Source organism: Mauremys reevesii, linkage group 3, assembly GCF_016161935.1.
Source record: "Mauremys reevesii isolate NIE-2019 linkage group 3, ASM1616193v1, whole genome shotgun sequence".
Taxonomy (NCBI): Eukaryota; Metazoa; Chordata; order Testudines; family Geoemydidae; genus Mauremys; species Mauremys reevesii.
The window spans coordinates 8,881,154-8,906,893 of record NC_052625.1 but is presented as its reverse complement, the minus strand read 5'-3'; the positions used below and the strand labels follow the sequence as shown (position 1 = coordinate 8,906,893).

At 42.7% G+C, this 25,740-nt stretch overlaps 2 protein-coding genes across 3 annotated transcripts in view; both read left to right on the top strand.

Annotated features, from left to right (window-relative positions):
• TMX4 (thioredoxin related transmembrane protein 4) overlaps nucleotides 1-4,460 on the top strand; it is a 59,187-nt gene extending 54,727 nt beyond the window's left edge. The window contains exon 8 of one of the 2 annotated variants that reach the window (XM_039531581.1): nucleotides 792-4,460. In XM_039531581.1, coding sequence (XP_039387515.1) covers nucleotides 792-1,099 — 308 coding nt within the window. In that variant the 3' untranslated portion in view covers nucleotides 1,100-4,460. Of the gene's footprint in view, nucleotides 1-788 lie in introns of both variants that reach the window. The other variant, XM_039531580.1, reaches the window with a different exon arrangement.
• A 6,377-nt stretch (nucleotides 4,461-10,837) lies between these two features.
• The window catches only part of HAO1 (hydroxyacid oxidase 1), a 57,036-nt gene continuing 42,133 nt past the window's right edge, over nucleotides 10,838-25,740 (top strand). Inside the window, exons 1-2 of the mRNA XM_039531148.1 lie at nucleotides 10,838-10,973; nucleotides 16,311-16,684. Coding sequence (XP_039387082.1) covers nucleotides 16,515-16,684 — 170 coding nt within the window. The 5' untranslated portion in view covers nucleotides 10,838-10,973; nucleotides 16,311-16,514. The remainder of the gene's footprint in view (nucleotides 10,974-16,310; nucleotides 16,685-25,740) is intronic.

Below are 25,740 nucleotides of genomic sequence, written 5' to 3'. Positions count from 1 at the left end.
TCATTAATGGTGTGTAGGTTTAGGTTTGATTCTGGAGCACCATATTCCACGAATCTTATCTTGACATAGTTGTACTGACACCTGGAGGTAAAGAAATTGATTTGTATCTATGTATATGATTTATGGAATCATAAATATCTCTGTAATGTTGGTTGGTAGGTTTTTGCGTTTGGTTCAGTAGTATTGAAAATAATGAACTGGGTGTCTCAAATGCATCATTTAAAGTGATACTGCCAAGTAATTAGGTACCACTTTGGCCAAATTTTAAAACTTGTGGAGAATATATTTCATGTAATATTAAGACATTTGTCACTCTGAGAAACAATGGGAATAGCATATTTATGACGGATTTACACAAATATGTGCTTTTTGTGTTTGCTAGATTGGCTCTGTAGCTGTAATTACCTAACAAAAAACATTCCCAGGGCTGCTTATGTTCCTGCTAACATTTTTAGGATGATGGTGGACATTCAAAGAACTAAATAAAATTGAGCTACTGTTCACTTGTAATCCATTAGGAACAAAATGAAAATAAATATTTTCCTAATAATAAGACAGACCAATTATAGGAGGGTGGAAATTATACCTAGGTTTGAGAGTACAGAGAAACAGAATAAAATAATAAAATGAGAAGATGATAATGCTACATTAGAATTACACTAAGGATTTTTTCATAAAGAATATTTTGCAATTTTTGCACTCTTGGGGTAGTGTAGTAACTAGAAGAGAGGCTGTAGCAGATGAGTTGCCCTATGATTTAAACATTTTCAATTTGTATTTTGTTTCAGTAGAGTTGATTGAAAAGGAGAATGCAGAGCTTACAGCAGTAGAAGAGGTGGAAGAAGCTGAAGAGTTTTCAGCAAATGAGTTAGAAGAGGCTGCAGAGGAAAAGAAGGACATTTCAGATGGGGAAGATGGAGCCAAATCAAGTGAAGAGGCCAATTCAAGTGAGGATGGCACAGAAGAGGAGGACTCTGCTGTTGATGAAGGATCAGGGACAGAAGAGACAGAAGACATCTGTGAACAACATCCAACTGATTCGGAGACCCAAAGCTCAGTAAGGCAACGTAAAAGCCAGGTGGCTGACAATGGACTATAGTTTCCTTGGTGTTTTCCATAAACTCGGACCAAAGAAATATCTGGGGCCCTTTTGGTCTGCAGCTGAAGCCAAACACTTGATTTGTAATTTGTGTTTACGTAAAGCAAAACCTCTGCTCTGCGTCAGTTGGCTTCTTTCTTTTTTCTAAGCCAATATTTGCTCATAGACTCTCATTTTTATAAGCACGCCTTTATATATTCAGTTAGCCATGACAATCAAAATCATAAGTATGATTTGATCTGCTTAGAGACTTAGGGGGTGGGGGACATGACCACTGGGATGAAAGACTTGGTAATGAGATGCTTGTTCATGCTTGTGCTCCTTTATAGACACTGCTCTAAGCAAGATGAGGCAAGAGAATTTGAATTCACAAACCTACATTAACGAGAAGTAGCTCAGCAGGAATCTTGACTTCCTTTTCTTTCTGTCTGAATATGTTCCTTAAATGCCATAATAACATCAGGCACATCATAAAACAGCAGACAGAGGCACCTTAATTGTCTTCCATTAAAACAACTTTGTGTTTGATGATTTTGCGTTCATCAACTCAACTGAAGCACCTTCATTATGTTGCTTTTTTTTCTCATTTTTTTTTTCTGCTGAATAGTTATTTTGAAACTATACCATAATATTATAACAGTGAGTAGTTTTATTCTATGCTTGAGGAGCACCCAAAGTGTCTCAACTGTTGATTATTCAAAGGTATAGTGCACAAGTCAGGCTTATATCAGCTGGTGATTTTAATCATTTTAAGGGGTTTAGATCATCAAAAACTGTCGGCTATGGAACATAAACAACTAGATGCTTAAAATGACATGTTTGAACCTTGGCGGTTGGAAGGAAAATGGTTTAGTGAGAGCAAGGAATTTTTGCCGAAGTGTAGCCTTTTTCCTTTAAGATGTTGCAGTGAGAAGTATTTGTGTCTAAGACAGTAAATGCCATATTTCTTACCAATACAAGCTAGTCATATACAGAGGACTTCAGTGTTCGTTTGCTGTTTGCAGCCCAGAGTAGCTGGCAGTGAGAACTGCTTTAGTAATATTAACTGAAAAACCACTTATGGTTTCACCTCTAGTGTGCTGGCTTTAATGACGGAAGTAGTGGGGGGGGAAAAACATCAGGAAATTAAAGAAATAGTTTTTGGTTACACAGCTGTCTTTTGTCTACATAGATATGCATCTTTCAAATTGCACAAAGTGGAAATGGCTCATTAGCTAATCTGCTGGCAACACCTCATGCTATCAAGTTTATTCAAGAAGTCTGCATTTTATTCATTCTAGTTGGCATGACTTATATTAAGAATTTTTTTTAATAACCATATCCCATTAAGTGAATGAATATCTGAAGGATAATCCTGTACATTCCCACTTTGGCAGCATGCTGATCCAGATTGCACAATAAGAAGCAGAAAGGTGGTTTCCATCTTTTTTTATTGCATATTTAATTACCATATTGCATAAACCCAGCCATCTAGCATTAGTCTCTTCATTTCCTTTTGTGAGAAAAGGAGTATTCTGTGAGATTAATATGGTTGCCCCCTTGTGTTAGAAAAGGGATATTACCAGTGCACAAAGGTGATTTCTTGGAGACAATCAGTCTTGACAGGGCCAGTTTACATCTGTCTTCGGAGTTGTTTTACTGTTAATGCAAAGATTTTATTTAGCAGAAAGCAATCTAACTTACTGTAGTTCGCTGTTTTTTAAATGTTTCCAAAAGTACAACATTTGCTAATCTAATATAAATCGTACAGTCATAGGGCCTGATTCTGGTCTGTTGTACAAGTGTAAAGCAGGTGTAACTTCACTGAACTCTTGAGCATAAACGAGATCAGGCACCTGTTTTTTTAAATCTTGACATACAGGTGTTGAAAAATCTGTTAATCTTGCAAAGAGTTACACCTCTGTCTGCATTAACTAAGATTTTAACACATTATATAACAAGCTTATTGCCATACAAGACGCAGGGATTACAAGATGTCCTAAGAAACAACAAAACTTTAATTACATAAGCTAATTTCTGGAGTCCCTTCTGTTCAAGTAACTCCTATTGAAGTCAAGGAGCGTGTCACATGTTTCAGGTCTGGGCTGTAGAAAGTGTTCAGGAAAAACCAAAGTCCAAAGAAGACATGAAATCTCAGTTCTGTTGTAGATGAAGGGACATAAAGCAAGTAGGACTCATGCCACTCTGAGTGATGATACATTCATTTTAAGGTGTTTCAAACATCAGGCCCCATATATGGTGGCCCCTTTATTTCCATACTCCCACTAATAAGGAAGATTAGTGCTAACTTTGGTATGACAGTTGATCTCTTGTATTGCAAATGGAATTGAAGTACAGTGGGTCTGATTATTGTATTTATAGAACACGTCACTTCTCAAAGTGCTGTACAGACATTAATAACACCTCCTCAGCTTTAAGAATGTCATGTTCCTTTGTCAAGTAGACTTGCAATAAAACAGTAGTGACTCTTGGCTCGTGGAGAAAATCTACTGTTCGGCTTAAGTAACAGGTGATATTAAAGGGCATTACAAAGGGCAGATTTCTCCTTAATGATTAATGTGGTAACCGTGCAATAATAGCAGTGTCAGTCCTGAATAATATATGGAGGGCTTGTACCTTTTCACTGAAAAATGTCTTCTTAACTTTAAGTCATGTTAGTATAGTATTGAAATGTTTACGTCAGTTTTAGACTTGCAGTTTTAGCATTGTCTGTGTTTCTGGGTTATTTAAAGGATTAATACCTCTCATTTGTGCCAACTGAGAAGACCGTTTGTCATCTCATCACCTCCGTCCTCTGTTTTGATTCATTTTACAGAAGTAGAATTTGTCCTTGCATTTTGAATATAGACAAAATGTCTTTGAAAAGAAGCTGCTGTTCACACAATTAGCTGAAATGGTTTGAGTAAATGTAGCACCGTTAACGCTGGTAAGATCTGCTGATGGGGAGGGCACACTTTCAAAGGGTGCCTAGTGATTTTGGATTCCCAGTTTAGAGACTTACTTTTCAGAGGCTGGTGCTCAGCATGTTCTGGAAATCAGACCCCCTGAAAGTTCCTCAGCATGAGCATCCAAAAAGCGAGACATCCACAAACCAACAAGTCAGTCTTGAAATGTTAAGGCTATATTTCTAAAGAGGGCACAAATGAAGCTTTGCCTTTTCTACTGATGCTTCCAATAAAGTTTCAAGTGAAATACTAATCTGTGTATATCTTCAACTATAATTACTCTGTTGGACAACATTTTTTGTTACACGGCTTTTTCATGGAAATGTTATGCAAAATTACTTTTTATACTAAAAATTCTGCGAATTTAAGCCATGGGTATTTGTACTGGAATTCCATATAAATTTTTTTATTTATGATTTGGTTGTGGCTAGTTTTTATTTTTCAGAACAATTACATTTGATTGAAGAATCACACTGTGTCTCAAGGTTGCATTTGTAAATAGTTTATAAAGGATTAATAAATTAAGATGTTTTAATGTTTAATCAGTTAGTTTTACAACACCTGCTGATGTTTAAAGCCATCTATAACACATAGTGGTGGTTATAACATGCTTATAACATTTATACATCATTCTTAACCCTTTAAGCGTACCGTAGATATGAAATCTGACCAATTTAATACTGCATTCTCCTTACAAGCATCTCTGCAAACCCAATTATGAAGTTGATAGAAGTATTTTCCTTAACCAAAATCAAGGATAGAAATAAGAGAGCCTAAGATATAGTTATTTTGGTAATTATTTTTAAAGCAACAGACTTTGTAATCCCAAATGGCTCAGTATATTGAGATGAGACGTAAAAAAAAATGTATATTCAGTAAGGAAACAGAATTCTTGCAATGCTCTGAAATGCTGACTGTATTTATTCACTGTGGTTGAAATTTGTAGTTTCGTGTTTTGGTACAGAGTTAAAGCTCACTCTTTGTTCAAAGAATTACTAATATGGGCTGAAATTTCAAGTGAAAGTAAGACAGTTGATGGGTTTGTGTTCTAATATTAATACGAAACCAGGTTGCAACTAAAATTTCTCTTTAAGGTTTTGCCTTTTTCTAATCCAAAACACAGTGAAACATGAGATGCAAACTCATGCATATCAAAATATTCTCATATGCCCTTTGGGTGAAGCATCTGAGTTTTGCGAAGCTGTCACCTTTTCACTTGCCGTAGATGAGTGATTTTTCTCTTTTTATATCTGGGCTGCATGTTTCTCAAATTAGACCCATGTGGCCTTTGTGAAGGGGTTTGCTATCTTAACTAAATTTGGTTTGAAGGGTCTCAAAGTCAAATGGCCAGTGTGTGTTTGGTTATAAATCTGACACCAAATGCCTCTCCTTCATTTTGAATCCATGCTCCCTCCCTCTTTGACTTAATTGACTTCCAGAGAGACTTTCAAATCCAGGTATCGAGGCTAAAGCTTTCTGCATTTGAGGATCAGTATGACTATTTTCTACAGCTCCACGGTTTGAATCTCAACATCAAATGTTAGAATCTTGTTCTCCACTATAATAAAACTGTGGCTAGCTGCAATGCCAAAGGCCAGTGAGGAGTCAGCCTGAAAGCACTACCGTCCTAGAAGTTAATAGGGAGCCGTTACCATTTATTCAGAGTCTAAACTCTGAGCCTAAGTGAAATATCGAGGACAAAGATCTATTCAGTTTGGTAAGTGGCTCAGTAGTGCAGGTAAGTAGGGATTTCCTCACGCTTCATCATTGCTCACGACAGCTTCTCAGGCACTCATTAAACTATCTGGGGCCCGAGAGAGAATACTTGCTGAGTAACTGAAGCACTCTCAACTCTTTATCAACACTTATGAAATATTAATTCAGTATTCCCTCAGTGTTTCATTAGACAGGCCTGCTTTGTGGAATGGAGAAGGCAGTATTTTTTTTTTTAAATAACATTTTTAGTTGCTGGTTCCTTGACTGGTATATGATTATGTGGTCTTAAAAAAAGTGTAAGTGTGTGTGTGTGTGTGTGTGTGTGTGTGTATAAAACAGTCACAGGATCTCTTGGACAATTGGAATAGCAGATTACAAATTCCTATCAAATCCTTAATTTTCCTCATTGGGAATTATGGGGTGGGGGTGTTAATGGATAAGGATTTAAACCAAGAATTATTCTATTTGGAGAGTGTCTGTTGGAAATAAACCTGCCATAAAAGCTTAGTTCCCAGTAGTCATTCGCGAGCATACTGTGAGTGATGTCAGCTTTGTTGTTCTCCCTTCTTTCAATTACCTGTTGCACAGTCTGTAGAATTTGCTGTCTCAAGAGATCATGCAAACGCTGGCTGGATTTTTATGATGGTCTGGATAATTTTCTGACTATTAGCTACTGGAACACGTCAAAAGATGGAACTTCCATCCCAGTAGAAATTCTCATATTCCAATATTTGTGTTCTAAATAGGGCCAAAAACTTAAAATATCAAAACTTTGTGTGGAACAAAAAGTTCCGTAAAATTCAGAAACTAAGGATTCAGAAACACTAACACATTTCAATCAAAATGAGACATTATGAGATTCCCAAATTGAAACATCACATTTTTGGTTTCTCAACCCAACTTGAAACATTTAATTTTGGATCCTTTCAACTTCAGTCTGGATCCACCTGAACCATGGTGCCTCGTGCCGCCATTCTCCTCTAAGAGCTGGACTGTTCTGCCGTGTCACACCTCCCACGATACATCCTGGCAACTCAGAGAGGCCAGTCCATCATGGGAGGTACAGTCATGCCAGGCAGCCTGGTGCATAGTTTAGAATGAGGTGTGAGTCTCTCCATGGTGGCTCAGGTAAAGGTGAGGGGATTTTTTTGGCTGGAAAATCAAAAAAAAATTCATTCAAACCAACATTTTCCCAAGGAAGACTTTGTGTCTATGGAAACCAGACCTTCTTGTGAAAAATATTAGGCCAGAAAATTCCTGGCTAGCTCTTTTAAAAATCTATGCTACTGATAATAGGGGAGATCAGACTTCGGGGCCTAGGCTGACTGCTGCAGAGGGTCAGTAAGGAGGTTTTTGTCTTGCCTACCATATAGCACAATTAGGTGTGTTTTTTGCATTCCTTGTAAGCATCAGACATCGGTCATCATTGAAGGTGGGTCTCTATTTAACCAGCTCTTTTAAATATGGCAGGAGGTGAGATCATCCGAAGGTCAGTGGACAAATGTCTGGCTCATTTCAGCAGAGTGTTACTGGAAGCAGCTCAGACTTGTTTACTTTAATAACAGGGTGACCTTTGCCATGGTACAAGGATGCATCTCCCATTAAAAGCAAACATCCTGATTTCTGAGTTATAATCAACGAGTTATAATTGACAGACAGTAATCCATTTATCAATGTGTGAGGAGTGTACTTCCCTGGCAGTTGAACATGGCTTTCCTTAGTTGTGTTGGTCCCTGAAAGTGGCTACTCTGTAGGATGGCTTGACAGGTGGTACTCGTAGAGCAAGTAGCCATCCCACTCCCTCCCCACCTCCTTGTCTTGGGCCAGTATATTTCTCCATGACACACCCAGAATCCATTGGCAGGGGGAGTGAATGAACTATTGCAGTTTCTCTTTGCCTGGATTTTCTAGATCTCTAACACAGAGCTACAGCAAACCCACCTGCCCATCATCATGCTGCTAGTGAACTGGGCAGTAGGAGAGGAAATTAAAATTGCGACTTGCTCCAGCAAAAGTTTCAGCTCCAAGAGGGCCTCATTCCCTTTCCGTCCCCATCTTGAGTGTTTAACTTCGCTTTCCAGTTCTTCACACTCACCATAGGCATTGTCCCGAGAAGTACGCAAGGGGCTCCTGCTTCCCAGCATAAGTAGTTGTGCTGCAGGGGCACATGCCTGGGATGTGGGAGAACCAGGTTCAAGTCCCTGCTCTGAACCAGCTGGAACAGGGACCTGACCCAGGTCTCCCACATCCCAGATGAACGCCATAACCACAGGGCTGTCAGCTCTTCCAAATAGCGAGCAACTCCGTTGAACTGCGGAACTTCATCCCCAATGGTGGAGTATCTCCTCGGAGCTCGTGCAGTGAATATAGCTGGAGCGGGGGAGTGGCGTAAGCCATTCAAGGTGAGCAAAGAAACTGGGCTGTTTTCATGGAGAATGAAGCCTGTTCTCACATTCTTTTGTTGGTGTCGAGAAGGATGCTAAAGCTCTAGGCCAGAGCTACTCAAATGATGGTGCACAGACTTGATCTCCAGGGGCCCACAGAGTCCTGGGGTTTGGGAGGAAGGAGGGAGGTGGAGAATGCACAGACTGAGGCAGTCGCTGGCAGAGAATCCCAAAAGGCTGTTCCTCTTGCAAACCAGCGTGTGAAATGGAGTGGCCTGGGGAACCTGTACTCTGACTACATGTTTGTTTGATAAGGCTTGTGCCTCGCCACTTCACAAGAGCTTCCCGGGTCCAAATCTCTCTGTTGTAACGGGCGTGCTAAACTTACACCTGGGATGGATGCAGCTTCTTTCGAAATCACCCTGGTTAAGAAGTAGGAGAAAATGTTACATTCACTTTTTTTAATACCCCCTGTCTTCATGACAGAGTCCTGCAGATTCTGCCAGAAGTCCCTTTCCTGCACTTGTCACTCCCACCCTCTGGTCTCCAGGTAGCGGTCACCACGGGGGCTGAATTTTCTCTCTTCAGAGCCCATCAATTCCACCCTGCTATCATCCACTGTTCGCTATGCCTGGCCAGGGAGCCACCCTTTCCCCTATCACTGTCAACCCAGCACTGCGCACCTGCCCTCAACTCACAGGTTGCCACTGGGGAAGGTAAAATAGTGCATCAGTCCCTCACCCCTCTCTCATTATCTTAAATTTCAGTTTGAGACTCTGGCCGCAGCTGGGGAAGGATTTTCAGTCCCAGGCTTTACCACTGTTACAGTCTGGCAGAAAAAAGATCCACACAGGAAAGTGATTTGTTTAGATAGGCATGGAAGGGAGTATATGTTGTTAAGGGCCTGGCCAGGCCAGGCCAGACTTGAGAGGCATGTAGCTATGTAAACAAAAGGAGCTATGTCTTTCTGATTGAAATGTAGAGAAGTCCCCCTTCCTGACTGATGCGCTGGCGCAAATAATGTATATCCAAATGCAACAATGGATCAATATCTGGATCCCGTAGCACGTAAAACACTAGACTTTTGAGACCTGATTTTTCAAAAGACCTCTGCACCCTGGAGTTCTCATGCAGGCTCCTGAGTAAGTGGCTGGATGTGCTCAGAATCCCGGAGCTCCTCTTGGGCGTCCCGGCCACTTCATTTAGGAGCCAAAATGGGAGTTTTGTTCTTTTGAAAATCAAGACCCCAATTGTGGATGCTGAGTCCTCTTGAAAATCTGGCCCCTGGTGTTCAGTTCATACGAATAATCCTTTGCCCTCACCGCGAAGGGACAGTTTCCAAAGACAACTATAATATGGAATGCATTGCTTGGGTAGGGAGAGGACATCTTATCATGAAACTGAACGTTTTTTTAAAAATAGTCACGATGACATGTGAAGAGGATATCTTACAACGGAGGAAGGACGGTTCTGTGGATAAGATGGGGAAGTGCTGAGTTGAATTTTCAATTCTGGCTGTGCTGTCTCTCTGGACAAGTCATAGAATCTCAGGGTTGGAAGGGACCTCAGGAGGTCATCTACTCCAACCCCCTGCTCAAAGCAGGACCCATCCCCACACTTTTTTTTTTAACCCCCATTTCCTAAATGGACTCCTCAAGGATTGAACTCACAACCCTGGGTTTAGCAGGCCAATGCTCAAACCACTGAGGTATCCCTCCCTTAACGGCCATGTGTTTGTTGCCCAGTTGTAAAATAGGGATAATCGCACCTGTCTGCCACTCCATGCTTCTCAGCATAGATACATTAATGTTTGCAAGGCATTCTGATAGGGCCCCTGAAAAGCTTTCACATAAATAAGTAATTTGGCTAAACAACTTGCTGCAATGCTTTTAAGTAAGCGCTGAGGCATTCTACCAAAATATGGAGTATAATTACACTTGAACCGTGGATGGTAGTTCATCTGAGAACAAGCAAGTGAACCATCAAAGAACACCCCATCTGATTCTAACTCGTAATCGCAGGGTTGCCTGTAGAACTTGTCCTCTTTGATTTGCTTTGTTAAACAACGAGCTGATTGGTCCTATCTTTCCAGAAGTGCTGGGCCATCCTGTCCCTAATACAGAACACTGCCTATTTAAAAATGGACTTGCCTGGCACTCTGACAAGGGTGGGAGCAGGTGGAACCTCTCTATGGTTGGCCCCATCCTAGCATGCATCTGCCCCTGCACTAAAGGCTGATCAGAGGAAGGGTGTGAGAGTTGGTGGGTGGGGATTGTGTAATCACAGGATAGCTGTCTTCTGATACTAGGGAGCCCTGCTACTCAGGAAGAGTCTGGGGAGCAGCTCAGAGGTGTTAACTCTATAGGACTTTGGGTTCCCTGAGCCCCAAGACCTGTGGAGTGGCAGCTGCACCCCCTGCAGAGCCTGCATCCCCAAGAGGCTGCTTAGACGAGGACTCTCGTGCGAACCTCGCAAAATTTCCTGACCCTGTCTCCCTCCCCCGCTTCCAGCAGGTGCTATCACTAGTGTGCCCAATTAGGTGCTTCACCCCATCCACACGGGCTGAACTAAACCAGGCTCTAACCTAATTTGGCCACCTCCAAGGTCGAGAGCCCCTGCCAGACTCAGCTGCTTGGCTGTGTGGATCAGACCCTACTTTGGGGGGCCAGCTTCGCAGGGGACCTGCCGTGATACTTCATCAGCCTTGAAAAAGGAAAGTTCAGCTTCTGCCGAAAAGTGCTAGAACGTAGGCTATAACTCAGCTACTCTCCTGTTGGTAAAGCATTATATGCTCTAAAGGAGCCAGGCCTGTCTGACTTCATAGCCAAGGTGAGTGAGAGGTAAACAAAAGAGCATAAACGCGGAAAACTAGGGTTAATATCACTCTGATTCAGTGATCAAGAGCCCTCTGTAGGAACCTGAATAGAACATCCTCTCCACTTTAATCACTGGCGGCGCTTGTAACACAGATAAAGCGTTTTGTAAAAGAGTGCATGATTTCTGTCTTCATTGTCTCTTTAATTCTGGGAAAGGGCAGGGTTCTGTGGACAGCCTAGCTAATCTTTCACTGCGGTGTCACTACCATGGTAACTCTCCAGTGTCTGCCAGGGGAACAAATGAGAAGCAGTGGTAGGTACAGAATAGGATGTTAACATTGCCTTGATTTCTATCCCCTTTCACTACCCCTCCAATTACATTTGAATGTTTCAATTGGATTGTGCTTTGACTTTTATCAGCCATCTTTGCCCTTGTCATTCCAGCGAGCTCTTTGCTGGGCCTCAAAATGCCATTGTCTTTCTCTAAGGTGACAGCTCAGACCGCGGAGGTCTCATTAAGCCGACAGAAGGAGACGTTCATCCTGCAGGTCAGCAATTGCATAGGTTCATTAAACTAAAGGAGCCAATTACTTGTAAGCAAGCACTGTCAGAGCTAGCATATAGATCTTTTTCAGATGCAGCAAGGAGGCTGTTCAGTGTACCGGGCTGTACCTGCAAGGCCAAATGATCAGACCCATTTTTGACATGCTTTGTAATAAATTTGGAGGTTTCCCTGGGTCAGAAATGATCAGGGAGCAGTAACCACACACTATGCATCTCATCGGTAGCCTAAGAGGACATCTGTGCTGCTTAGGAATAAGGAGTGTGGATGGGCAGACTCATAACCCCCCTGTTCTCATGCTTTGAGAAGCGGGGTGGGATAACATGTTCACAGCCAATGCAGAAAGCTCACTGCAAAGCATCTTTGCTGGGCAACATAAATGTATCCTGCCTCGCTGGCTTGAGCTGCCCCCGCTCTACTTGATGGTCTTGGGTTGGTCCCAGTAGGTGAAGCAGACCCATCTTGATGGGGTACATGACAATCTGATACGGATCAGTACCGAGCTGCCCATGGCATCTGGGACACCGATGTATGATATCACCTGCTGCTTTCCCAACGCAAGGCATAAAATGAGCCCCTATGTGTAGAGGTCAATTGCCACCCTAAACTAGGTGATGATGTTACTGAAAAAGCTGCTCATCCCATCCTATCTCCATCCTGGCCTGGTAGCGCCTAACAATGCTATTCAGAAGCATGACTATGGCATTCATGTGTGGTAGTCTGAGTTTGCTGTCCAACATTCACAATATATCAAACTCCTTCTGAAATTAGTTGGACCCCTTCTTCTAAGCCAGTTCCTTACAGCCATAGGGCACAGGTATTTGATGCCTTCTGCGTCTGACATTACAGCATTGCTGTTTGGGGAAGGGCGTGTTTAAACAGTGGTGCCTTGCGGCGTGCTCTGTAGGCGGTGTGAGTGACATCTCTAACACCTAAATCAGTGAAAGCAGGGCTGCTGGGGAGACGGAAGGAGCACCAAGGGTGATTATACATTTAGTGCATTTTTTTAAAAAAAAGCATTTCATTCCACCTTCAAGGCAATTTGCTTGGATTATGGCATATCTTTTCGCAGTACAGCAGAGTGAATTATTTGCTGTGAAAATGAATTTGAAAAAATGTAGCCATTCTTTTCTGCTTGCTGAATGTTCATCTATAATCAGAAGATGTACACAAAGTTGTATAAATTACATCTACATCAAAAACATGGGACAAATTCCGGCCTATCATGGAAGTAGCTCCATAATGGAAATGCATGTATATTGCAAATGCAACCTTTGCAATAGCGAGCATAGTGACCCAGCCCTACCTAGTGGCCTTCCTTACCCACCTTATCTCTGCTAGGAACATGAATGATCTGTCTGAGGTGTGTTCATAGTCACCAGTGCTGGTCAGGGTGGCCTGTGCATACGAATGGGTGGACCACGTTTTCTTAGACTGAGGCTCCAACCAGGAGTGTCCTTCCCTGGTCGCCTGTCATGGGACAGTCCTGGAGCAGCTTTCCCACATGCTTTGGGAGGGGTGTGAAACAGGTGGAAGGTCTCTCCCGTTCCTTGAGGATTTTCTGGCATATGGCTCTGTGCACAGAGCAGCCAGAATTTGGTCCTAGGTTTACCTTCTTAGCCAGTCTGGACTGAGCATTCTGTGTGTGTGTGTGTGTGTGCGCACTGTAGTATGGGAGAGGAAGCATTGGCTTGTGCACCAAATAACTTAGTGACATAAAGCCCGTCTCATCTATAAGCGTGACTAATGCAATGAAGTAGTGGATGGGGGAGGTGGCATGAACAGCTTGGGAAGAGCAAAGCAGCTAAGCCAGGGGTGGCCAACCTGTGGCTCTGGAGCCACATGCGGCTCTTCACAAGTTAACATGCGGCGCCTTGTACAGGCACCGACTCCAGGGTTGGAGTTACAGGCGTCAACTTTCCAATGTGCCGGGGGGGGGGGGGTGCGCACTGCTTAATCCCTGGCTCTGCCACAGGTCCTGCCCCCACTCCACCCCTTCCCGCCCCCTCCCCTGAGCCTGCCATGCCCTCGCTTCTCCCCCTCTTCCCCCAGAGCCTCCTGCATGCCACAAAACAGCTGATCAGGAGAGGGGGGAGGTGCTGATCGGCAGGGCTGCTGGTGGGTGGGAGGCGCTGGGAGCATGAGGGCGGGGGGAGCTGATGGAGGGCTGCTGATGTATTACTGTGGTTCTTTGGCAGTGTACATTGATAAATTCTGGCTCCTTCTCAGGATCAGGTTGGCCACCTCTGAGCTAAGCGATTTTCAGCAGTTTTTGCGCAAATGATCAAGATTATAAACAGACATACAAAGTAGCCTTCAATGCAGCTGCCTGTATTAAAATGTCTGGCTATCACACAGTATTTGTTCTCTGGTGTGCATTGGGGTAGGTGGCCTGTTTAGCATAGACTGTATGCTTTTGAAATAATAAAAGTAGGATACAGCCCCAATTTTGTATCCGGAGGGGTGAGAGAGGTCAATTAAACCATTCTGGATTTTGCTTGAAATTGACATGGATGTGTGACCTGCATTCCTTAGATAAAATATCTCCTGGTATAATTACACCTACGTTAATATTCATCTCCAGTAATTCCTCTCATGATAGTTCTCAGCAGATGAATACCCATAAGAAGCATAAACCTCTCTCTCTCTAGCAAGCCTCTTAGACTAATCTTCCCTTCATATGGGAAATGCAATTAGAGATATGCAGCTTTCTCTCTAAGTGCTGTAGTTTTCTTTAAATGTTTCCCAAGGCTGACTGTATGGCCAGCACAACCCATCCTGTTCCAATCCCTAAGGTGTTTCTCAAAAGATGTTAGAAAATCCCCACTGAATTGTAAGTGGTTTTTCTCACTCATCGTTGGACCTTATACCCTGGACAGTGTAGCCATAAAACAGCGATGTACCTTTAAAACAAGACAAAGGCACTGTTCTAAAACATAGACTCTGTATCGTGTTACAGTGCACTAGGACATATTGTGATTCAGTTTTTATTTGTTTGTTTATTTACTCTGCAGCCTCATTAAAGAAATATAAAGCCACTCTAAAATGCAAATGGTCGGGGGACTGGTGGATGGCTTTGTTTTTTGATTACATGCAATTCCTGATTGGATAGCACATCACAAGTAGATACTGAGCCTGATTCATCAGCATGTTACTCCAGTTTGAAGCGGGTGTAACTTCAATAGTGGAGTCATGCGGTGAGAAATCAGGCCTTGTGTTGACCTGTGGTGACCCAAATGTGACCTAGGTAACCGTCAAAGTTCTACTGTACCTCATCCTATGGCTTGGAAGGATTAGATTTTAATTAAATTCTAGATTTCTCCCTCTACCCTAGCGCTTCTCAAACTTTTGTACTGGTGACCCCTTTCACATAGCAAGCCTCTGAGTGCGACCCCCCTTACACATTAAAAACACTTTTAAATTATTTAATAGTCTTATAAATGCTGGAGGCAAAGCAGGGTTTGGGGTGGAGGCTGACAGCTTGTGACCCCCATGTAATAACCTCCCGACCCCCTGAGGGGTCCCGACCCCCGGAAAACATCTGCATCATTAATAATTGACACCTACAGAGCAAGACATTTGAAAACGTAAGATCCGTTGTGCTTGTAAGTTACAATTCTCTCTGGCAAGCTGGTAAGAAGAAATTAATGTTATATAGTCAAAGTACTATGATTTAATTTCTAAATCTTGACTTGTTTTACAGTTATTACATTGGGGATAAATAATAGCTATTAGGTGAGTTCATTTTATTTCCAGCTAAGGCATAAATCTCAGTTGATTGCAGAGTTTCAAAAAGACTTCGCAAATCATTACTTTGTAGACAATGTCTTTAGGGTTAGTTAAAAAATAAATACAAATGTTATCTGTTAAAATAGTGAAAAGTAGAATCCTGCCTAACCTATGCATCTTTAATTTGGGACTGCAACCACATAGAAACCACTAGTCCCATCATGCACTGCTCCTCCCAGTATGGAGAGAGATTTAAGGCTAAGGGCCGGACAGGCAAATGAACTGGGGTTGGTGAGGTCTTAATAATATGGGCGAACATAGAGTTTGGGTATGGGGGGAGGGAAGACACAATCAGGAGTTGATGGGGTGGGGGAGGGGAGCTAGTGAGAGAACCAAGATCACCCTCTAGCTCCTCCCCACAACCCCCCCTCACAAACCAACAACCCTCCGCTCACTGTTCTGACCCCCTCAACAACCTCTCCTTTTGCTGGGACATTCAGCCTTCTTCCCACTGGGGTTCTCACAGGGCTGGCCCCCACCTGCTAAGCTTGTGTCTGCAGTGGAGGAATGAGCAAAGGCTTCCGCTGCCCACAGCCCCTCCTGCAGGGGAAAAGAGAAAGCACAGCACCATTGATCTAGGTGTTGATCAATGAAGCAGTGAGGGGCCAGTTTTTCACGTTACGGGTGGTCAGTAGAGGTGGGGTTTATTTACATTACAGAACTGGGCTCTGCTGTGCTTGGCTCCGTACAAACGCGCAGAAAGTGCTTTGAGGCAGGTATTGTCTCTTACTGGCTGAGTGGACAAGACAGGGTGGGAGAGCGGAAGGATTATCCCATTTTACAGAGGGGGAACTGAGCCACAGGGAGAAAGTCACTTACCCAAGGACAAGGAGGCTGTGGTAGAACTGGGAATTGAGGCCAGATCTCCTGAGTAGAGGCCCTGACCCGAGGCACTAGCCTAGGTTAAGCTTTAATTCATACATCCCTATAGTGCCAATATGTTTGCTTATTTATTCATTTTTATTTCTTGTTTCTCCTTTTCCCCACCTTGACATCCAGGATCTGCCCTGAACCCACTGGGCACATATCTCCAACGGTGAATCAGAACAGAATGGCAAAGTCCAAAGAGAACGGCCAGACTCATGCCAGAATTGTTTGCACATTTTTAAAAGTCAATTCAATTGATTCAGATACTTGAACTTTGGAAAAGTTCCCACATTAATTATTTACAGGCTGAAAAATAGAGCTTAAAAAGAGTGGGATATGAGAAGAGACTTATCCTGCGGGGTCTGCAAAATGTCTGGAAAACCAGTTTGTGTTGGTGATTTTGAACAATACGCCAAGAGAGTTCTTCCAAAAGCAGTGTACGACTATTACCGATCAGGAGCAGACAATCAACAAACATTAGCCGATAATGTAGCAGCATTTTCAAGGTAGGAAAAAGACAGAGTCACTCTTTAATATGTTGAAAATCTTTACTAGGAGTAGAGCTGGTTGGGGAATTTTTTTTTCTCTGCAAAAAAATAAAAATAAAAAACCCAAACAAATAAAACAGAAATGAAAAATTGTTCAATTTCATCAACATTTTTCTTTGAAAAGAGAAAATAAATTAGATTTTAAGTAACATTTTTTGTGAACATGGAATTTCTTGAAAATTTCATTTAATAACAAAAACCAAAAATATTTTCCATCCAAAGATGGAAAATATTTTTGGCAGAGGGTTTTTTTTTTGTTTTTTGTTGGTTTTTTTTTTTTTGACCAGCTCTTACTGGGAGCCGGATCGATTTTCCACTGAAGTCTGTAGAAAGACTCCTATTGACCTCAATGTGCTTTGGATCAGACCTGGGGTAAGCACTATTTAATCTGCTAATTGAGATTTTAATTTTTACACTCGTCTTCACATGTCTGCCATCAGGGTATGTTTCAGCCTCCCCATTTTTTCCAGGGGGCAAATGAGAGATGTGGGAAAACTTCAAAACTGGGTTGCACTCCAGCAAATTTGCAACCCAAGGTAATTGACACTCATGTTTATTGACTCAGACAAATGTACTAGCAGTAGTAGGTAACAATCTTTAGATCAATTTCAACCTTCCTCAGATTCTGTTTGCAAGGATGAAACTCAAGGGAATTTATATCGTATCGCAAAATAATGACTCACTGCTCCTCCACTCAGTTATTCAGGCTGCCAATGATGTGCATTCCTGCAGGGCAGCTGAATCAACGCTGTGTCCTATTGGTGCACCCAGGGACGAACCACAAAACCTAGTGCATGGTCTGAGTGGCTGGGTTGCATGCTAGACGTCTCTACCAAGGCCAGCCATTACCGGTGGGCAATCAGAGGACCAGACCAGTTCTGTTGGATGGAGGCCTTTCTCAGGCCTGGTCTACGCTAGAGGGTTCAGCCAGCTTTCCTTCACCACTCAGCGGTCTGGAAAACGCACCAGCACCAGAGACAAAAGCTGCTTTTCTATCTTTGCTGTTTTCTTTTCCTTTCTCTTTTTGAGTGTGTGTCATATTTTGTCTTAAAGAAAACAGGATCAGACTTCAGCAACGGCACCAGACCGTCTAAACTCCCATTTCTCCAAAAAAGGCCAGTTACCATCTTTTATACTGTCTAAAAGCCAGACAAAGAGGGATATTCCCAATAAATAACTCTGTGCAGCTAAAGGGAAGATTATAAGGGATATGGCTAAAATGAAAACCTTACTCTTAATATTTTGTATTTCTAATGCTGAAACTGGTTTTCCTTCTTTTTCTGTATCTTTAATAAAAGGTGAAAAAGATGTTAATAGTGGTGGTAATAACCGGAGGAAGCCAGCCATAACTTGACATGAAACGTTTGGGCCACACTTAGCCATGTAATATAACAAGAAACAAGGATTTCATTAACATCTTGTCCCTTGATGGGTCTAAGACATGCCGTTATCACTACAACATATAGAGTATAACTAATGCCTATGGAAGACATAACAGGTGTGACCCTGCCTGTTACATCATAGGACAATGCAGATAGCTTATCTCTATTACAATTACTTGAAAACTAATTAGTTTTAAGTCCCCTTTGGATGTTCAGCCAAAAGGCTCACTCAATTAACTGCTCAGTTTTTTCCTTAGCAAGTGTTTATTGGCCTATTCATATGTGACAAATATTCTGCATTATATGGGATTAATTACCTTGGATGAGTAAATACCATTATATCAACTTTTAGAAAGGATGAAATGCAAACACCCATTAACAATGGGCATTCCCACTGAGGTCAATGGGACTTCTGCCATTGACTTCTCTGCGAGTGGAAGCAGGCCCAGTATATTTTTTCAGTGTTACTTTTTATAGGGAGGAGTCTTTGCTATTGGGAATTATTGTTGGAAAAATCCAAAACAGCAGTTGTGGTTTAATACTAAGAAAAACTGGCTCCGTTATGGTGCTAGTCAACACTAGACCTCAAAGCCCTTTACAAAGGAAGGTAGTAATCCTTGTCCACATTTTACAGCTGGGGAAACTGAGACACACAGCAAGGTGAAATGACTTGCCCAAGGTCACCCAGAAGGTTAGTGGCAGAGCTGGGAATACAACTCACATCTTCTGAGCTATAGTCCAAAGCTCTGGCCACTAGCCATCCTACCACACTATATTTAATATGTGCAGCTAACAAAGTCCTTTCTATTCGAATGCTCATTCTCCATTTAGGTGACTGGCAGGTGCTTATCTGCTCCTGTGACACTGTAAAATCAAAGGGTTTTTCACTGGTTGTGTGCTAATATATATGTAATTGTTAGAACTTATAGAGGCACCTTGAGAATATGAGAGATTTCTATTCCCTTATCCAGGGGTTCCCAAACTGGGGGTTGGGACCCCTCAGGGGGTCAGAAGGTTCTTACATGAGGGGATCGTGAGCTGTCAGCCTCCACCCCAAACCCCGCTTTGCCTCCAGCATTTATAATGGTGTTAAATATATTAAAAGTGTTTTTAATTTATGAGGGGTCGCACACAAAGGCTTGCTATGTGGAAGGGGTCACCAGTACAAAAGTTTGAGAACGACTGCCCCTATCTATGCATAGCTATCAGAAAAGGTAGTAGGTTGGCATTTCTACGGGTACAAAGTTAATGTAGTTTGGGTGCTTTGTTTGAGAAGTGCAACCTTAACTGCATTCCTGGATTTCTAGTGTGTATAAGTATTTTTAAACTCTAATGTTTCTGAAAGGTAACGTGCACTCGAAACATGGATGAGTGTCTGCAACCTGAGCTTCACTGCAATTATGTTTTTCTGTGGGATTCTGGAATGATTCTGAAGAGTGCCTGTTACACAGCGTTGACAATTCACATCAGCTAAGGTTCTGCCCCGTTGTGTTTTGGAGCCTATGGAGAAGGCTGCCAAATATGATAATAGATTTTAATTTTCCAAGCAAATGCTCTCACGTTGTGACTCAGTATTTATCAGACCAGAGGCCCATGGTGACGTGTTGAGAAAGGATGTGCAAATAGCACAATTGGATCGTAGATGTTTAAAGCTTTCACTCTACTTTGGGTTGTACTGTGTGGTTGGGTGAGTACTATCTCCAGTCAATATCCTTCATGTTTCTGCCACAAAGCTGAATAAGGACGGATGGTCTCGTGGTTCAACCACTGGACTGTAGCTCAGAAGTAGTGGGTTCTGTTCCTGATTCTGCCACAGCTTTCATGGGAACTTTACTTCTGAAACCCCTAAATGTCCCATTGCCTTCAACAGAGGCAGAATTAGGCCAATACTTTTGAAAACCCTACCCTAAAAGTCCAGATGTCACTTATACCTTGAAGACAAAGGAATCAGGACTGACTGGCTTTAAAATTCAGGTTTTTTAAACTGCAAAGTAACAGCACAAAATTGAGACTGAATCGGCACTTGGAAAGTGCGTGGGAAATGCACAGGTTGCCGTTTTGGTACATGATGCAATTATTTAGGTACATGCAGTAAATAGTTTCAGTGCCTTTAAATGTCAATTACTTTGTTGGATTAGTTGATTTATTTATTTATTTTTTGTTAACTCAATGGCTGCATTAAGTGACAAATGATTAGCCTGGTTATCCGTGAATGTCCTAGCAAGAGAGCGATTACTTTGGGATGTGACACAGTTAATTTGATATGTACCATGTATGCTTCTGGAGGAGCGGCAAGCACGTATAATGGATTATAAAATGCTTGTTTTAGCTTTTAGGCAATGAGAAGTTTGAGTAACTTCAAATGCTCTTGACATATAATCAGTTCACCTAGCGTATAAATGTCCACGAGAGACCAGTTTTTATGCTAGTCATAGTAACTTTATTGTATTCGTTGATTTCTCAGTGATTAACACCGATCAAGAACATGAGTCCGTATTGCAATATGAGCCAAGGTTCACATCCTAATGTCAGGACTTTATTGCTAATGGTAGAGCCCTGGGATAACATGGTGGTGATTGTTGTTGAGATGAGATTTTTAAGCTCCGAGAAGATTTTGGGATGGCAGAGCACGTCATCCCTACAGAATATGACCTTGCTCACCTTGCATTTGTTTTTAGCTCATGTCTTTCCAAGGCTGTGCTGCCTGGTGATTAAATTCACTCCTAAAGTTTTCTAATTACCAACCAGGGTGAACAGAGAATGGATTTTAGGACAAGGTCAGGGTGTCTTTGGCTTGATGGCACTCAAGAAATCAATCTGAAATCTCTTCTTTCAGCATTTTAAATGAAGAGCAGTGGGGGAGGGGAATCAAATCTCTGATAACCTGTTGTGACACACTCTGCCGTGGACTTTCCAAAGGCATTTGGAACAAGAGACGTTATCCTCAGGGACACGTACATGGAACAGTGACCGCTTGTTTACCAAAGACACAGCAAATGATCATTGCCTTGTGGCTAGGTATTAAGGTCATTCAAATGACTGTGCATATATATTGGGGAAGACTGAGAATGCAGTTAGGTTCAAGCAGGTATTTGTATTCAGTTAAAAAAAAAGCCAGGAATGTTTTGTATTTTATACAGAAGTTCAAAGGAACAAAGAGGAACATTGCCTCTGGAAAGCCAAAGTACTTCACTGAGTAGCAACAAGTCACCTCATTTGGCATCTCCATCTTCAAGAGGTGTGTTTGAACTGGGGGTGATTTATAGCTTGCGCTCACTTACTCTGGTCAGCATCTTCCTTAAGCCTGTCAGGTGTAAATTCTCAGCACCGAGTGCTGCTGATGGAGGATAATCCCATACTGTGTATAGCACATGTAGGAATTCCATCACACTGCCCTGGGAGACTAAAGAATTTACTATGAACACATGCATCATGCTCTCACCCCATCGATAGCAAAGGGTGAATGAAATATTTTCTTGTTTCTACTCCAGAGGGATCTCCAGAAAAGCGGGTGGACGTACCCACTATTAAATGGCTTGTTTGAATAAATCTGTGGAAATTTCCACCTGTCTTTCCCGAAGAGGTTTTTAATGAGGATACGCTGGCTGCATTTCTGTGATGTCTGTCATCTAAGGATCTCCAAGTGCTTTACAAAAAAATTAATGGATTCAATTCAAAACAGCCTGTGAGAGCTAATACCTTTCCTCTGGGTAACTGCTGAACTGTGCACAGCATCAGCTGTGACGGTTTATGACAGGAAGTGCAGAGCTGTAGAGGGAAGTAAGGTAGCAGAATGAGTTAGAATGTGCCTGGGATAAGAAGCTTGATTTCACAGTATGTTTATCTAGCAGCCCAGAACTGGGGCATTAATTAACACTGACTCAGAGGGAACAAAGGAGAGCTGGTTAAAATGTATTATATTTAAACATTTCAATGAGATTTCAAATACTTGAAATTTGAAATCAAATAGGGGGAAACATCAGTTATTTCTCCTCCCCTCTTGTTATAAACCAAATTTAGAACTGATTGAAATTTTTCAAGTTTTGAAATTTCAGTGGAACTCAAATGTCAAAATTAAGAAAAAATGGAGAGGGAGGAGAGAAAAGAAATTCCTTAAATTCCTCCTTCCTCTTTTTTTTTAAAGCCGACTTTGGAAGAAAGCCACTGTGACATTCCCCAGGGTACAATCTGGACCGTTTGAACAGCTGTGTCCCCTAAAATCTCTACTTCATGACTTCAGCATGCAAATTCACTCCCAGCTGAATACGTGAGCACTCTGACCAGTCATTCATGAATTACTTACAGGCCCACACCCACTAATTCCCAGCCCTGGATCTTCCTCCAGCAATGCGTGTCTTGTACTGTCCAGCACACTACAGAACAGTGCATGCTCATAGACAGTCCATCATTTCAGCAAAGGAAATCATGTATGCGCCAGCCTTGCTATTCCAAATGGAGTTTTCCCCACACTCTAATCCAAACACACTGGTTAAGATAAAACAAAAAGATACGTTTATTAATACAGAAATAAAGATGTTAAGTGATTACAAGTGACCATCACAGCCACTGAAATCACAAAAGCTACTTCCTGCATCGCTTAGATGTACCATGGTGGTTTCCCATCCCAATGACTGACCGTTTATAACAGCTGATCACAGCACAAGGTTATGCGGCTACATTAGCTTGGGAAAAAAAAGTGGATGCTCAATAGATGATTATTAAAAAAATATATACACTGTCTTGAATATATGTCCAGGAAATGCTATTGTTCCAGGGCTGGAGGAACCAAATGTGTCATTTTCTTTATTTCATAAGAATGGGTAACTTTGTAAAACCACTGCTGAAACATGAGCATTGGTCCAACATCTGTCTAGAACTGGCTCAGTGAAAACGTTTAAAGGGGAGAAGTATCGAAAAAAGGAAACAAAAAAGAATATTTTAGGAGCCATATATTAGTGATAGTAGGGGTCCAAGGGGCTGGGAACTGAGGTTGGTTTATAGGTTATTCTCCTAAAATGTGGATGTTAACAACAACCGAGCCTCCTGATTCTGCAAATTTAGGCTGGAACTCTCATGAAACCTGTCTTTTTAAAAAAGGGATTTTGGTACTTCTGCGTCTGTTCCTGGTGAGAGTTGTGGTATTTTGGCACCTACGGCTTGATGCTCAGTGGTGTCCTTCAGCAGAGCTACATTGGTTTACACCAGCTGGGGATCTGAGCAGGGGTGCTGGAACAATGTGAATAGAAGGGGCGCTGAGAGCCATTGACCCAAACTGTAAGCCCTGTATATAATGGAAACCACTTCAGGCCAGGGGATGCTGCAGCCCCCCCAGCAACCCTGGTTCCAGCACCTATAGATCTGAGCCTGACAGAATAAAGCATGGCCAAAACCTGAAAGTAGAAAGTCGGGGTTTTAAGGTCAGAAGGGACCATTGTGATCATCTAGTCTGACCTCTTGCACATTCCAGGCCACAGAACCTTACCCACCCACTCCTGTAATAGACCCCTGACCTCTGGCTGAGTTACCTCAAATCATGGGTTAAAGACCAAGTTACAGAGAATTCATCATTAAAACTGCCAGAACCATAAGCAGGGCCGGCTCCAGACCCCAGCGCACCAAGTACTCACCCAACCACACAGTACAACCCAGGCGGCAGGCAGCTCCAGTGGACCTCCCGCAGACGTGCCTGCGGAGGGTCCGCTGGTCCCGCGGCTCCGGTGGATTTAATTCCTGGCTCTGCCGCAGACTCTGCCTGTGTGACTTGGAAAAGTCACTTCATCTTTCTGTGTCTCAATTTCCCCTCTATAAAACTTGTTGTGTCTACTTAGATTGTAAGTTTTCAGGGACCCTCTCTTATTATGGCTTTATAATGCCTAGCACAGGGCTTCTCAAACTGAGGGGGTCACGTGGTTATTACATGGGGGGTGTCATGAGGAGTCAGCCTCCACCCCACCCTGCTTTGCCTCCAGCATTTATAATAGCGTTAAATATATAAAAACATGTTTTTAATTTATAAGTGGGGGGAGGTTGCACTCAGAGGCTTGCTGTGTGAAAGGAGTCACCAGTACAACAGTTTGAGAACCCCTGGCCTAGCAAACTGTGTCTTGTCACTGCATGCCAAAAGCCCCCAGCCATCCCTCCTTGTGTCTCACAACGCACTCAGGACATGCACCAATACCTACTAACGCACACCCTCTTGTGGCTGGTGGTAATAATGGCTCGATCTTTACTGTTGTCTTTCAGAACTCAGCCTGTTGGTCGCAGTAAGTGTGACTTGACTGACAACCCAGCGTTAACGTCACCACATGCATATTTGTTATTTATATTGTGATATCACGGGGAGGGACGGGGCGAGGCAGGGAGGGGCCAGGACCCCACGGTGCTAGGTGCTGTACAAAGACTCCCTGTCCTGAGTTGCTTACTGTCTAAGCACATGATATTCGGCTTTATTGCGATGCAATACATGACTCTTCTGGTACCTGTTTTGGAATACCGTTTCATGGCATCCATTTTGGGAATCTGGCCCTTACAAAGAACCAGAATGGTGTGCTCTGCAGCGGTGTTATTTCCAGGCATTGAAATGGATGGGGCCCAATATAGGGGCTGAGATGGTCAGGCGGATTCTGCCAGACTCATTCAAGGAGTAGAGGGTAATTTACCCATCGGCCCTGCCTAAGAGGGAGTGCGTGGCTGTGCGTAAGCAGACCATGCAACAAACGGAGCATTTCAATTCATTCCATCCCATCCCACTTGCTCCAGGAAGGAAGTAATCTTCCTGCTGGTACAGATCAGTAGCAGGTGACTTTCCCCTCTGCACTAGGCCATTGCTTTTAAGTGGAGAGGGTGAGGGAAACCAAGGCTCTGCCCATTTCCTTCCCACCCCCCTGCTACTCAAACTTCTCCCCATTGCCTGAAAAATCAAAGAAGATTTTACAATCCAATGTATTTACATGCCACTCCTCTCAAAATGTGCATGGGGCGTACCCCGTTTCTTGTCACACAATCGCTCACCTGCTAGGATATTCACTGATCACCTGTCTACTCATTTGTCACTTAATGCAGCCATTGAGTTGACAAAAATTAAACTGTCAAACTAATTCAGCTAATCCCACAGAGTAATCTTGCGATTTGCGTCTAAAAAGCAAGCCTGGTGGAGCGTGTTCTCCCCACAAGGTCACCAGTGATGCAGGTAGCTCATGCCAGGGGATGAAAGGCTTACCTGGGACTCCCTTACTCCCCCTGACTGGGTGCGATGGGAGTAAGATAACCTCACCTGAAGGAAAGAACATGGCATATTATAGACAGCCAATGCACAGGGTGTCAGCCACACAGGGACAAAAGTGCATGAGATCACTGACCATGCTGTACCATTTTCCATGAAATGCTTGTTTCCAGAGGCTCGCAGTTCCACAGGGGGAAATAACTGAGGGACGTTGAGCTGAGCAATAATAACTTTTCTTGCTATCTGACATTGACAGACACCCGTTTCTGCTCTGGGATGGAGACTCATGTAACTGTTTTGCATCTGCTGGCTGTTTTTTTTAATACTGTGTCAACTGATAATGTTCTGAGGCAGTGGATTCTCAACCAGGGGTACACGTACACCTGGGGGTACACAGAGGTCCTCCAGAG